At 39.7% G+C, this 14,573-nt stretch overlaps 1 protein-coding gene across 1 annotated transcript; it reads left to right on the top strand.

Moving 5' to 3' along the window:
- Positions 1-516: 516 nt before the first annotated feature.
- On the top strand, positions 517-12,899 carry LOC108987348 (proteinaceous RNase P 1, chloroplastic/mitochondrial-like). The gene is made up of 6 exons (XM_018960253.2): positions 517-1,912; positions 2,181-2,267; positions 2,339-2,520; positions 2,760-2,880; positions 12,475-12,546; positions 12,670-12,899. Exons 1-6 carry the CDS (start codon positions 749-751, stop codon positions 12,766-12,768), a joined length of 1,725 nt encoding a protein of 574 aa, XP_018815798.1. The 5' UTR covers positions 517-748; the 3' UTR covers positions 12,769-12,899.
- The last annotated feature ends 1,674 nt before the right edge of the window (positions 12,900-14,573 follow it).

The raw sequence follows: 14,573 nt of genomic DNA, 5'->3' as shown, positions 1-14,573 counted from the left end.
ACGAATCAGTGTTTTAAATTTCATACCGTACCGGCCAGTACGGCCGAAATTTTTCGTTTCGGCCGTCTGGCCGGTACAGGTACTATATCTGTCCCGTACCAGCTAAAATACCGGCCGTACCGGCCGGTACCGGCCATTTCGGACTAAATTTCGGCCTGTACCGGCCTATATTTCAGCCGGTACCGGCCGATATTTCGGCCTGTGTGTTTTTTTTTTTTTTCATTTTTTTAAACTACAAACTTATTTTTTAATCCCTAATTCAGCCTAGACTATTTATAATTTTTATATATATGTATTTATATATCATTTATTTATATATAGACTATTATTTTGAAATATAATTTATATATATATATATATTTATATATATAATTTATTTATATATCGATTATCCCGAAACGTTATCCCGAAACGTTATTCCGAAACGGTACCGGTATCAAAATATTTCGTTCCAGTACCTTGACCAGTACGATGTCCGGTACGATATTCAAAACATTGATACGAATGGCCCTTGAGGCATTTCTACGAACAGTTTGCACTCATCTTCCATTTACATTCCCGCAGCATTCCATCCCCTACTGCATTCACCCCTAAATACATTCAGTCATCTCCACATCATTACGACTGGATTCATAGCATGATATAAGGATTGAATTCCCGTAACAAAATCCTCCAGCCTTCTTTTCTAGATAAATGGAAAATTGAATCCATCTGTGTGAATTTTGTTCGTTATTTTTGGGTGAAAGTGATGCTGCACACACGCTCTCTACCCTCGCTCGCTAGACCGTCTCCTCTCTTCTCCGTCTTCTTCAAATTCCCATTTGCAGTCCACTTCAGCAACACTCGCCGTCCTCTTCTCAGCCACTGCGCCACCGCTCATTTATTTACCAAGCCTATACTCGTTAATGCTGCTTTCCCTTGCTTCTCTATGAACAAAGTAAACCATCACTACCTGTCAACTCTCTGCACTGCCACTCCACCGACCCACGATTCCCATACTCTATTGCCTACCAATTCTATGCTTTCCAACAAATCCAAGAAAAAAGCACGCTACGATTCGCCTGAGGGAGTGCTTAGAAAGAAGCTAGATATGTGTTCAAAGCGTGGCGACATTGTTGAAGCGCTTCAGCTTTACAACGAGGCACGGCAGAGTGGGGTTCAGCTTAGCCAACACCATTACAATGTGTTGCTCTATCTGTGCTCTTCTTCAGATGGAGGTTTGGGTCTGGATAGGGGTTTTGAGATATTTCGGCAAATGTTAATGGATAAAGTTGTGCCCAATGAGGCCACATTTACTAGTGTTGCGAGGATTTATGCTGCCATGGAAGACCCTGAGATGGCTTTTGATTTGGTCCAGCAGATGAAGGGCTTTGGTATTGAACCCAAGTTGAGGTCATATGGCCCGGCCTTATTTGGGTTCTGTGAGAAGGGAATGGCGGATAGAGCTTATGAAGTCGATGCTGATATGGGTGCATCTGGGCTGGTGGCTGAGGAGGCTGAACTGTCTGCGATTTTGAAAGTGAGTGCCAATGCCAAGAGGGCAGACAAGGTTTATGAGATGATGCACAGGTTACGAGGCACAGTGAGGCAAGTCTCCGAGCTGACTGCTGAGATTATTGAGAATTGGTTTAAATGTGAAGAGGCCGCTAAAGTTGGGGAGGAGACTTGGGATGTGAGTAAAGTCAGGGAGGGAATTGTGAAGGGAGGTGGAGGTTGGCATGGCCAGGGGTGGCTGGGCAGTGGGGATTGGAGAGTGACAAGGACTCACATGGATGAGACTGGCATTTGTCGTTCATGTGGCGAAAAACTTGTTTGTATTGATATTGATCCGAAGGAGACAGAAAATTTTGCTGTCTCATTAACCAACTTGGCTTGCCAAAGAGAGGTTAGGGCGAATTTTGTTCGGTTCCAGGTACAAATACTGCCTTCTCTATTTTTCTCCACATTTACTTCGCGATGTATTTTGACTTGTATGTTCTAGAACCAAGAATGATTTTGCATCTTGTGTATCACAATCTAAACTTTTTTCAAGATTTTGAGATGCTTCATATGTAAGTATTAGTTTGTTCTCTTACATGAACTGTTGGAAAACCTGATACTCTCACTGTATGCTTCATCAATTAAAACATACAATGATCGTCAGTGGCCTCCTGATTGATTTATAAGGTGAACTCATCCAGGAGTGGCTTCAGCAGCGGGCTCCATTTGATGCTGTTGTAGATGGTGCCAATGTGTCTATGAACCAGCATAATTTCAGCTTTTTCCAGGTGTGTGGATTGATGAGTCCTTTAAAGAAAAATCTATAATTGAGGTGCTTATTTATTCCTTTTGGTTTTAGCTTAATTCTATTGTAAAAAAACTACGTCAAATGAGTCCTTCGAAGAGATTGCCCCTTATTATTTTGCATAAAAATCGTGTAACTGGTGGTCCTGCTCAACACCCGAATAACAAGAAGTTGATAGAGATTTGGAAAAAGTCTGGCGCGCTTTATGTTACTCCTCCTGGTTCAAATGATGACTGGTAAGTTTGCATGTGTTCGTTCATTTGCAAATTATATTTAGGTTAGATTGCAGTTTCAGACCAAATATTTATGTTTTTCTGGTAAATGTGTTCTCAACACGTGTTTTACTTTGTTTGATTTCTTTTAAAAGGAGCCTTTATTTAGTTGTGGAAAACATTATAAAATTAAAATCACCTGGACATTATGAACTTATTAGTTAACTTGTGCAAAACAATAATTGTTCTGTTCTTATTTACAGGTACTGGTTATATGCAGCTGTTACTTGTAAGTGTTTACTGGTCACAAATGATGAGATGAGGGACCACTTGTTCCAACTGCTAGGGACTAGCTTTTTTCCAAGATGGAAGGAAAAGCATCAGGTATTATCTCTACTTGCATGTGCTTACACAAGTTTTATCATAATTTAAGAGACACAGAATCTGTACCCAAGCATTCATGTGCAAGCCCAGCTATGGAGGTAATTGATTGATAATATGGCATCCAACTTCCTATCCTTGTAGACAAGTTAGGACTTGTTCGGTTCAGGTTTTATAAGCAGGCTCCATCTTTTTCAGCAATGGATAGAAACAATTTTTCCTAAAAGAAGGCATACGGTAGTTTCTACAAAAATATAAAACCTTTTCTTGCTCCACTTGCTTGTCGAATTTTGTTTGAAATGAGTAAGACAACAGAAGAACATGGTATTTAAAAATCTTATCATTTTTTTTTTATTTCTTTCATCGAGTGACAAGTGCATTTTCAAAAAATGAACCTGCATTCAAGAATGGAGATGCTAATGAGCCAAGCCTCTCATGAGTTGCTTGCTCTTGGATGGATTAGCATCTTGGTTTTGCTCGTCTAATGAACCCACTCAAGCCTAAATTTAGCTTGTTTAACAAATGAGCATAGGGCTAGAGTGATACATATCAATTGAAAGCTTCCTTTCTTTATATGGTTCTCAGTAATATGATCATCAAACTTCCACGTGAATGAGATTCCAGATGTTGGATAATATGTAAGGTTGCTAAGTCTAGAAGTCATGATCCTTCTTCCATCTGGAGTCTGAAGTATCATCTACCCTAGTGAGATTGGATGCACATAGTTTTGACCTTTTTTATTTTGGTTCTCTCTTTTTTCTTTGAGATAAGAACTGAGTTAGACTTAGGCCTCTCGTTTGGACTTATTGTAGGTTTGCACAAGGTCCAATCATCCTGTCTTTCTTCTTATTATACTCGCCAATAGGAAAACGATCATGGGTTAGAACAGCCCAAACAAAATCCCCAACATCAAAAAGTACCTAGCACAGCAATTGTCGACTTGAGCCTTGTATTTTGCATTGCTCGCCTGGATTGCTTGTTTGAAATGGTCATGAACTCCCAGAAGTTGCGCTGCTATCTTCTCGGCCTTGACGTTCAGGCAACCAATCTATGGAACGGGTGCCAAGTCAAGGATGCCTGGTGGATTCTGTCTATACACAACCTCAAATGGGCTCAACTTTGTAGTCTGGTTCTTGGATTGGTTATAAGCAAACTCTGCCTGAGATAAGGCGAGGTCCCACTATTTTGGCTTAGTACAGGCCAAGCTCCTTAGAAGGTTGCCTAAACTATGATTCACCACCTTGATCTGTCCGTTTGTTTGGGAGTGGTAGGTACTACTAAAGTTCAGCTTCGTTCCCATTTTTTCCCACAAACTCTTCCAAAAATTACTCATAAACTCCGTATCCTGATCTGAGGTGATGGACCGAGGAACACCATGCATGTAAGCAATCTCCTTGAAATAAAGACGAGCAATTCGTGTGGCGTCTACAAAATGGGCCATCTTCGAAAATCGGTCAACCACAACGAAGATTGAATCTATGGCACGTTGGGTTCTAGGTAAACCTAAGACAAAATCCATGCTGACGTCAAGCCACGCCAAAGTCTTTTCTCGCCCAAAGTGCCCCTCGCCATGTCTCATATAATGTGTTCTCTCAAAGAATAGTCTGGAATACACAACTGTAGGTGACGAAACAAAAAACCGTTGTGTAAAAGAAAGTCACTCCGCTTACCCTTAGTTACCTCAATAAAAATCTTCCCAAACGAAGGATCTTCTGCATACAAATCCTTGAAAGTGTCAAAAGCTTGTCATTCTGGCACTCATGGTAGTGAGGAGTGACACTCGTCAACTTAAAGCATCTGCAACCCCGTTCAAGCTCCCCAATTAATGTCTCGGCACGAATGTCAACTCCTGCAGATAGGTGACCCCCTTGGCATGTCATCTACTCAACTTCTACTGCCCGTTGATGTACTTCAACACCTCATGGTCAGTAATCAAAATGAACTCCAAGTCGTACGTGGAGTAGTTTTTCTTTGATCCCAATAGCTTCTCACTAAAAAATGCAATAGGTCACACTTCTTGACTCAAAACACTGCCAATACCCACTCCGAGAGCATCGTAGTTCACCTTGAAGATTTTCTCAAGATCAAGGAGTGCTAGAACTGGTGCTTCTGTCATCTTTTGCTTGACTAACCGGAAATTGATCTCTGCTTCCTAGGACCACTGGAATGCTCGCCCCTTCAAGCACTCTAATGGATGTAATTAGAGTGCTGAAATTCCGGAAGAATCGGCGATAAAAAGATGCCAATCCATGGAAACTTCGCACATTGTGTAGGATCTTGGGCCTTGGCCACTCCAGAATGGCTTCTATTTTGGATTGATCTGCATGGACACGATCAGTAAAACCAACAAATCCAATGAATGTGACAGAAGTGGTGAAAAATGAACACTTCTTCTAGTTAAAACTCCTTTTGTAACGTCTCAAAGACAGCTCGGAGGTGCTCTGTATGTGTCTCCCACGTCAGACTGTATATGAGGATGTCATCAAAGTAAACAACGACAAACTTCCCATAAACGACCGCAATACCTAATGCGTAAATCTCATAAACATACTGGGTGCATTGGATATCCCAAACGGCATGACTATCCACTCGTAGAGACCATGTTGCGTCTTGAACATCGTCTTCCTTTCATCGCCAGGGTGTATTCTAATCTACTGATACACGCTCTTAAGATCAATTTTGGAAAAGACCTTAGAGCTTTACAACTGATCCAACATGTCATCCAGGCAGGGAATTGGGAATTTGTACTTCACAATGAAACTGTTAATGGCTCTATTGTCCACACACATATGCCACAAACCATCTTTCTTGGGTACCAGGTGGGTAGGAACTGTACACGGGCTCATACTCTCACGAATTTAGCCCCTCTCCAATAACTCTAGCACTTGGTGTTGCAATTCTCTGGGGCTAAGGCGATATGCTGCTCTATTGGGCTAAGGCGATATCTCTCATAAGTGGAAGGCCAAGGGGAAGGTCCTTTGACATTTGATCTGCAAACTCAAATAGCATCTGTTGCACCTCTGGTGGCAAATCACAATCAGCTTTGCCACTGCTATCATATGGTACGAAGGCATACACCATGCCCTCCTTCTCCGCCTCCTCCTAGAATTTAACCCTAGACAAAAGATTGTTTCCCTTTTCTACCGCAGGAGCAAAAACAACTCCCTCCCTACATGGTGCTAATACTACCTTCTTCCCTTTAAAGCTAAAGGAATATGTGTTTTTGCGCCCATCGCGAACCATGCTTCGGTCATACTGCCTCGGTCTGCCTAACAATACGTGGCAAGTATCCATGGATACCATATCACACCATGCATTATCAAAATACTTATGGCTAATCGAAAAAGAGACCAAGCACTGCCGGTCATGTGTGACCTCATTGCCCTTCTTCAACCACAAAGGCTTACATAGCTTCTAGTGACAGTCTGTTTTGAGTTAGAGCTTCTGAATTGCTTCCTCGGAGACCACATTATCACAGCTACCACTATCTATGATCAATTTGCACACCTTCTCAGAAATAGTGCAAGTAGTGTGAAAAATATTTGTCCTTAACCAGCCTTTTTCCTAAATCACCCTTGGAAGTTAATAAACTTTTTCTGATGATCTCATTACTATCTCCGTGCAAAATATCCCCTTCATTGTCGTCCTCGTTATAGACAGTCTCTCCAATGTCCTCAACACCTTTAATGCCATCCTCATTAATTAGAAGGTTTTTCCCCTTCTGATTGGCAGGCTTTCTGTATTCTGTTGCCCTATGGTTGGGCTCCTCTCATATGTAACACCAAGTATTAGTGGTGTTCAAACTCTGACTTCAAGTTGATTGCAGAGTAGGGCGAGTCTCCTGCAGACGGACCCCCGTGTGTTCTGATCGCTCCTAGGCGCAAGTCGTTGGGTCTGCTGTTTCTCCACGATTAGAACACATCGATAGGCCTCAGAATTAGTCCACCGAGAGTGGAGGCTGAGGATGTCCTATAAAGGTTGCTGCAAGCCACCCAATAACATGCCACCATCTGCTCTTCAGTCTTGGAAAGATCATTCCAGGCCACCAACTAATAGAACTCCTTGGTGTAGTCATCAATAGATCTCGCTCCCTGCCTCGACGTGTGAAGTCTCACTAAAACAAGGTTTGAGTATATTCGAAGGGCAAAAAGTGACCCTTTATCTTCTCCCAATCGCCAATATTGGCCTTACCCTATCGCTCACGAGACCGCTTTAACTGCTCCCACCAGGCAGACGCTCTGCCCTTCAATTTGATGGCAACCAATTTCACCTCCATACGATCTGAGACATTCTTGTAATCAAAGATACATTCCCCACCTCTTGAAACCAATCGATGAAGCTCTCCTCCTACAGAGTACCAGAAAATTCCAGGAGATCAACTCTGAAGCCTAGGTCTCCACCTCGTTCCCTCCCTACCACAATACTCCCGAAACAGAGCATGATTATGTTACAGGTTCTCAAAACTGGAGTTAGATTTTTTTTTTTTTTTTGTAAGTAAACGATTGTATAAATAGTATAGGCATAGTTCAAGTACACAAGATGATATACAAGAGGAAGCACTTATCTAGGATGGAAAAAAGGAAACAAGAAAATCATGAAGGTCTAAACCATTAACGTTCTTCAACAGTTCTTGCAGTCTGAGACATGGAGATCCACTGTGTCCACTCCTTTTTGTCATTGTTATGGAGACACTGAGCAAAATGACTTAGGCGTTGGTTTGCAGTGGTTTCATGGCTGGATTCTCTATTGGTGACCCCACTAGGGGTATTATTAACATTTCTCATTTGTTATTTGCAGATGATACGCTTAAATTCTGTGAGGCAAAACAAAACCAATTGCACGCACTGAGCGCGCTTCTACTCTGCTTTGAATCGGCATTGGGTTTGAAAGTGAACTTTGAAAAATCAAAATTGGTGCCAGTTGGTAATGTTCGTAATATCCAACAATTGGCTAACACTCTAGGATGTAAAGTGTCTGTCATACCCATGAATTACCTAGGTTTACCGTTTGGGGCTACCCCAAGGACTGTAACAATATGGGATACAGTGATCGAGAAGATTGAACGTAGATTGGCTGGTTGGAAGAGATTGTATTTGTCGAAAGGGGGCAGGATTACTAATCAAAAGTACTCTCTCTAATCTACTAACGTAGTTTTTCTCTATATTCCCAATTCCAGCAAGTGTGGCAATCCGAATTGAGAAACTATACAGAGACTTCCTTTGGAGTGGCATGGGGGAGGACTTTAAATTCCATCTGGTCAAATGGCCTTAGGTATGTTCCCCACTTCCCTTGGGAAGGTTGGGTATTAGAAATCTAAAGATTTTCAGTGTTTTGGGGGGGGACTTGGTGTGGTAGAGAGGTAAATGGGCCTCACGGAATGGGGATTTCGAAGCATATTAGTCAGGGATGGGAGGTGTTCTATTGTCATGCTAGACTTGTGTTGGAAGATGGTTCTAAAATAAAATTCTTGAGCAACATATGGTGTGGAAATAATACACTAAGGGCAGGTTTGAGGCCTTAGATGAGACACAAAATTATATTCTCATCTCATCCCATTTTATTCTCAAACTTAATTCAAATACAAAATTTTCAAACTAATCATTACAACTTTTTCAAACTTTCAAATAAAAAAAATCCAATTTTTTCAAATCTCCAAATAAAAATAATATTATAAAAATATATTATTACGATATTTTAACTTTATAATATCTTTTATTCAATTTTTTCTCTCATTTTCCAAAATCCAAAAAATACTCAACTCAAACTATCTCATTACTATTCTCAAACTATCTTACTATTATTCACAAAATTCCCATCTCATCTCACTCCTCAAACTAGTCCTAAAAGATTTATTCCCCTCGGTATTCAAGATTGCATGTGAGAAAGAAGCTTCAGTGCTTGAGTTGATATGCACAATCTAATCCACGAGCACCATCTCTCCCCAAAACCATACCTCCCAAGCAAGTAGAGTAGGAAATCCTAATTAACAATGATCATATGCATTCTCCATATCTAACTTACATGAGATCCCCGAGTTACCAAACTTTTGTCTGCTATCTTGAAACTCATTGGCAATGAGGACTGAATCTAGAATTTGCCTTCCTCATACAAATGCATTTTGGGGTTTTGTTATAATCTTCCCCAACACCTCTCATAATCGGTTTGCAAGCACCTTAGAGATAATCTTAAACACCCCACTCACAAGACTAATGGGCCGAAATTTTTTGACCTCCGATGCTCCAATTTTCTTAGGAATTAGTGCTATAAATGTGGCGTTAAGGCTCTTTTCAAATTTTTCATCCATGAACAACTCCCGAAACACCTTCATTAAATCTCCCTTCATCACTTCCCAACAAGTTTGGAAGAATCCCATAGAAAATTCATCCAACTCAGGTGCTTTGTCTTTGGCCATTTTCCTCACCACATCATGAACCTCCATCTCCTCAAATGGCCTCTCCAACCTCGAGACATACTATGGGTCAATAGAATCAAAAGCTAAACCATCGAGCTTTGGCCGCCACCCCATTTGTTTTGTAAGCAAGTGTTCAAAGAAACCAACAACATGATCTCTAATTATAGGGGCCTCGGTACAAGTTGCACCCTCTATATTCAGCATCTCTATAGTGTTGGTTCTCCTGTGAGAATTGGCCACTCTATGAAAGAATCTTGTACTTCGATCACCTTCTTTCAAACACAAAACTCTAGATTTTTGGTGCCACGAAATATCTTCCAGCAAAATAACTCTCTCTAATTCAGTAATCACCTCTGACTTTCGAGATATTTCCTCCAAGGAAAGAGTCCGTCCCTCCTGTGTCCTCTCTAGCTCCTAAAGCTCTTCCAATATGGACTTCTTTTGTTCCCCTATGTTGTCAAAAGACTATGTGTTCCAAATCTTCAAGGCATTTCTTAAAACTTTTAGTTTACATGCAAGGATAAAACTAGGGGTTCCATCAAACTAATATGAGGACCACCATTGCTGAACCCTATTCACAAAACCTTCAGTTTTCAGCCACATATTTTCAAATTTAAAATATTAATGCCCTCCTTGGATACCACCACAATCAAGAAAAATAGGATTACGATCCGAGCACAAACGAGACAGGCTCCTTTGACACACTTTCGGATACTGAGCTTCCCAATTCGAGGATACTAGAAAATTTTCCAATCTAGACTGCGTATGATTATTTGACCACGTAAATGCCCCTCCCATGAGAGGGATGTCCACCAGATTCAAGTTGAAAATAAATTCTGAAAATTCTGTCATTTTTTGTCGCATTCTACTATCTCCTGAGCGTTCACTTGGAAATCTTACAACATTAAAGTCACCACCTATACACCATGGTACTTCCCACCAACTATGTACTCCAGCTAATTCTTCCCATAACACACTTCTATTGCTGTCCAAGTTTGGCCTGTAAATACCAGCAAAGGCCCACATAAAATTAGCTTTCACACTTCTAAAAGAACCCGCCACTGTGTGCTCCCCTATAAAGCCCTCCATTCCACCACTCTTCTATCCCACATCACTAATACTCCTCCTGAAGCCCCAGCTGCAAGATAAGCCCAATCCACATATGTACAACTCCTTATACTTCAAACTATTCTTCTTGTAACATATTTCAATTTGGAGTCAAAATATTGATCATACGTCTGACCCTCCAGGTTTTGCGCCTCTAGACATTGCTATTTGCATTTACAAATTTGCAATCATCGCATCCTGTACATTACGATCGCTGTGAGGGACTTCCTCAATTGGAACCTACCCACGCCGACCATGACCTCTACCAACTAACCAGCTAAAGTTCTGATGTCAACTAACACCGGATGCAAAATAAGAATTATCTTAACAGCTAGCTAAACAACGGAAGCTAGAGATTGAGATTGAGAAAATGCAAACAGAGAGAAAACTTTGAGATTAGGGTTTCTTCATAAAAAATTGAATGTTCCTTGTGAAGCCCCCAAGCTTGGCTTAAATAGCTAAGGAAAAGAGTCAAAATTACAATGATCACCAAGTGATAAAATACGGAATAAAATAGGTATCTTGCTAAAACTAGCTAAAAATCAGGAATAAAATCGATCCTCAAAATAAACATTACCATAAAAGAAAAATAACCAAAAATAGAAAAAATAACTTAGAATGACGATTCGGAATGGAAAATGGCTGATTTTGGGTTTATATGGAGACCACCAAGCATAGCTTTGTGAACACGATGTGCACGTGGAAGAGAGCTTTCTGAATTGAGGTCATATGCACGATTCTGACACTCGTAGCCAAAATACTGGCACATGCGCAATCCAATCGAGGAAACTGAGGAATGTCGTTTCTCACCCAACCGAAGAATGCTCATCTCTTTCGGACGGTTTTGCGCTGATCTACCTTCTCGAGGTAGTTCCGTGCTATTAACGTCACGTCTGTCAGCCGGATTCCCCTGCATAAACTTTCTGTTCACTTGAGCTTGTTCACTTAAGATTGCTTCCCTTACAAGGATCCTGTATGCTCTGTTCCTTTCGTTTTAATTTTTGTTTGTAGTAGCAGAAGCTAGATGCAGTAAATTTAAATTAGGTAAAATCAGATTTATTCAAGCATTTTTCTTTCTAATCATTGTAGTGAATAAGAACTTTGGAGGCTGCTAGTTTCTTAAACAAGGCGAGCCATGAGCCTGGTAGACTGGCATATGGTGGCTTCCAAGCATTTTGTTTGCCCAAATAATGAAATAAATACCAAGCATTGTTGTCTCCTTTGCTAGAACAACATGGTTTTCTCGTGCAAAACTGTAATCCAGAGATGACTGTTTCCTTTTAACAAAATTTTGAGGATATTCTTAATATGAGATGCAATTGGCTCTTTCACGGTACATGGTTTCCCCGGCTATTCAAAGCCTGTAAGTGTCTCAGAAAATCAAGGTCAACCTAAAATCATCAATTCTTGCACTTTTGTTTTTGATAAAAAAAGAAAAATAAAAAAGGATGGTAACATTGCTGCACCTGATCCTAGATATCAATACCTTTTCCTCGTAATTTATTTTTATGTTTGCCAAACTATGATTTTGATATTTTGGGACTTAAATAGTTTAAACTCTTATGTAATTAGCACTAGGAATTTTTAATATAGTTGGATGCCTCCTAATCCTTTCTCCTAGAATTTGAGATGTTGCTTTTGTGTGTATTTTTATGGTGCAACACGTATATATATTCTTTCACTGACGAAAAGTTTTCTCCAGTAATTTTCCCATAGCCCATAGGACTGTAATGCTCTAGTTCATTAAATTCTTGAATATCTAGTTTTCCTAGAAGTCCACATGGTAATGGTTGGTAACACGTATATGTACTGTCTGGCATGTTTTTAGTTGACTTATATCAAGTTTTCTGGAAGATTTTTGTCATTGTGTTGGAGTTGCAATGTTTTTTTCCCCCAGAACTTGCATGAAGTCAATGAGTTGAACTGGTCTGTTTTACTAGTTATTTAACTAGATATATATTATATATATCTTGCTCACAAAAAAAAAAAAAAAAGGATGGATATGCAACAGTTCCAGTCTTTACTTTGAAGAATATGAGACGGTTTTTTTTATTTATTTTGTTGTCAATAATTTGCAGGTTCGACTGTCATTCTCATCAGAGTGCGGGCCCACTCTCCACATGCCTCCCCCTTATTCAAATGTTCTTCAGGTAAGATGATCAACCATACACTTGCTAATCACTTGTCTAATTGATTGTTAGAGAATTAAGATGTCAAAGTTGTTCTTATATGGAGTTTCTTATTCATATCAATGTTGGGTAATGTAAATGCAGGAGTCAGAAAGGGGTAGTTGGCATGTTCCAACGATCACAGGCGATGATGTTGAGTCCCCAAGACAGTGGTTGTGTGCCAATAGAGCCAGGAACAAATAATTGCATCATATCTGAAGACAGTTTCCCATGTGTTACAGAGGCAGGCTCATGTTGTCTTTTGCGACAGTAATTTTTACATTAATAATATATATATATATATATATATATCCTATTGTTAATACGTGGATGAAGATTGTTGGTACAATTCTCGGATGCCACGTCACTCGACATGAGTTCTTGCACACCAAGGGCACTGGGCACTAGGGGTGGTCTCAACTCCGACGGAGTTGGAGTGCCCACCTCCGACTATGATGATTGGGGTCAGAAGTCAAAACAAGCTCCGACTCCGATCGGAGTTTAGAGCTCGAAGCTCTAATCGGAGTAGCAACTGTAAAAAAAAAAAAAAAAAACATTGCAATAACTAAATAAGTTTAAAAAATAAGTACCGTAAAAAAATCTAAAATATTGTAAAAAAAATTTAAAATTCTAAAATTTAAATATAATAACTAAATCAAACTACAAATTTGTCAAATCGCAAATCATAAATTTAAATTCAAAACTATAAATCGTAATAAATTTAAATTTACAGCACCAAAATATTAAATAATGTCATAAATTTCATTCAAATGTGAAATTAGCCATAATGACCAATGCCCCACATCAGTCTTGGACAGTCCATGCATTTGAGTCGATGACTCAATACTCAATAGTAATTTCCAATTTTTCTGCATGATGTTTTAACTTTTATTAATCAGATGCACTATCTTTTCTTTAGTCATTTAATCATAGACTTCTAAACCATCAGCCAAGACTCCAAGTGATATTATGAATTCACCTCCATCTCTAACTCTAACAAGTTTTGCATGATGGTAATCATCTCACGATGCGTCGATATTATGAATTCACCTCCACCTCTAACTCTTAACAAGTTTTGCATGATGGTAATCATCTCACGATGCGTCGATATTATGAATTCACCTCCACCTCTAACTCTAACAAGTTTTGCATGATGGTAATCATCTCACGATGCGTCGATATTATGAATTCACCTCCACCTCTAACTCTAACAAGTTTTGCATGATGGTAATCATCTCACGATACGTCGATCTCAGACTCTCAATCATCCACAATTAGTCTGAGGTTCACAGTTAGGTCTACAAAATCATATAAATTATAAATTAAATCATGAAAACATTAAAATTATGTAAATAATCATTTAAAATCATAAAGTTACATGATTAAGCCTATAACTCTCGGCATCAGCAGTATCTACTTCAATGGGCGTTGAACTTCATATGTTCTGTGTGCAAAGGAGGGCCTCGAAGGTGGCCAGAGACAATGAACTCTGATAAGCATCCAAGACGCAAACTCCGGTGCTAAATGCCAACTCAGAGGCAACCGTAGTGATAGGAATGGCTATAACATCTCGAGTTATTCAGGAAAGAATATGAAACTTGATAGAATTAACCTTCCACTAAGTTAATAAATGAAATATATCACTAGGTGCCTCGACATCTTCCATCAAATAACTCTCAGCCTCAGACCTACACTGCATAATATTCCTCGATGCACGGATTTGATGATACTGCTACACTAGTGGTGATGAAAGATCTGCACCTCTATCATCTAAGGAAAATGTCGAACCGGTCGGGTGTGAGGAGCTACAGTTACTACTGGCTGGAGTATGTTGACCACTGTTGTTATAGTGGTTATATAAGTCATCAATATCATTTCTCAGCTCTCTAATAAACTCTTCATCCTTCTCTTCCTCGAGGACATCTCTAATCCAAAATTCTATAATTTCCAACTTATATCGGGGGTTAAGGATTGCAACCACAAATAATAACCTATTTATCTTCTCAATA

Source organism: Juglans regia, chromosome 7, assembly GCF_001411555.2.
Source record: "Juglans regia cultivar Chandler chromosome 7, Walnut 2.0, whole genome shotgun sequence".
Taxonomy (NCBI): Eukaryota; Viridiplantae; Streptophyta; class Magnoliopsida; order Fagales; family Juglandaceae; genus Juglans; species Juglans regia.
Note: the sequence above shows the minus strand (reverse complement) of the source record. Positions and strands in the feature narration are given on the sequence as shown.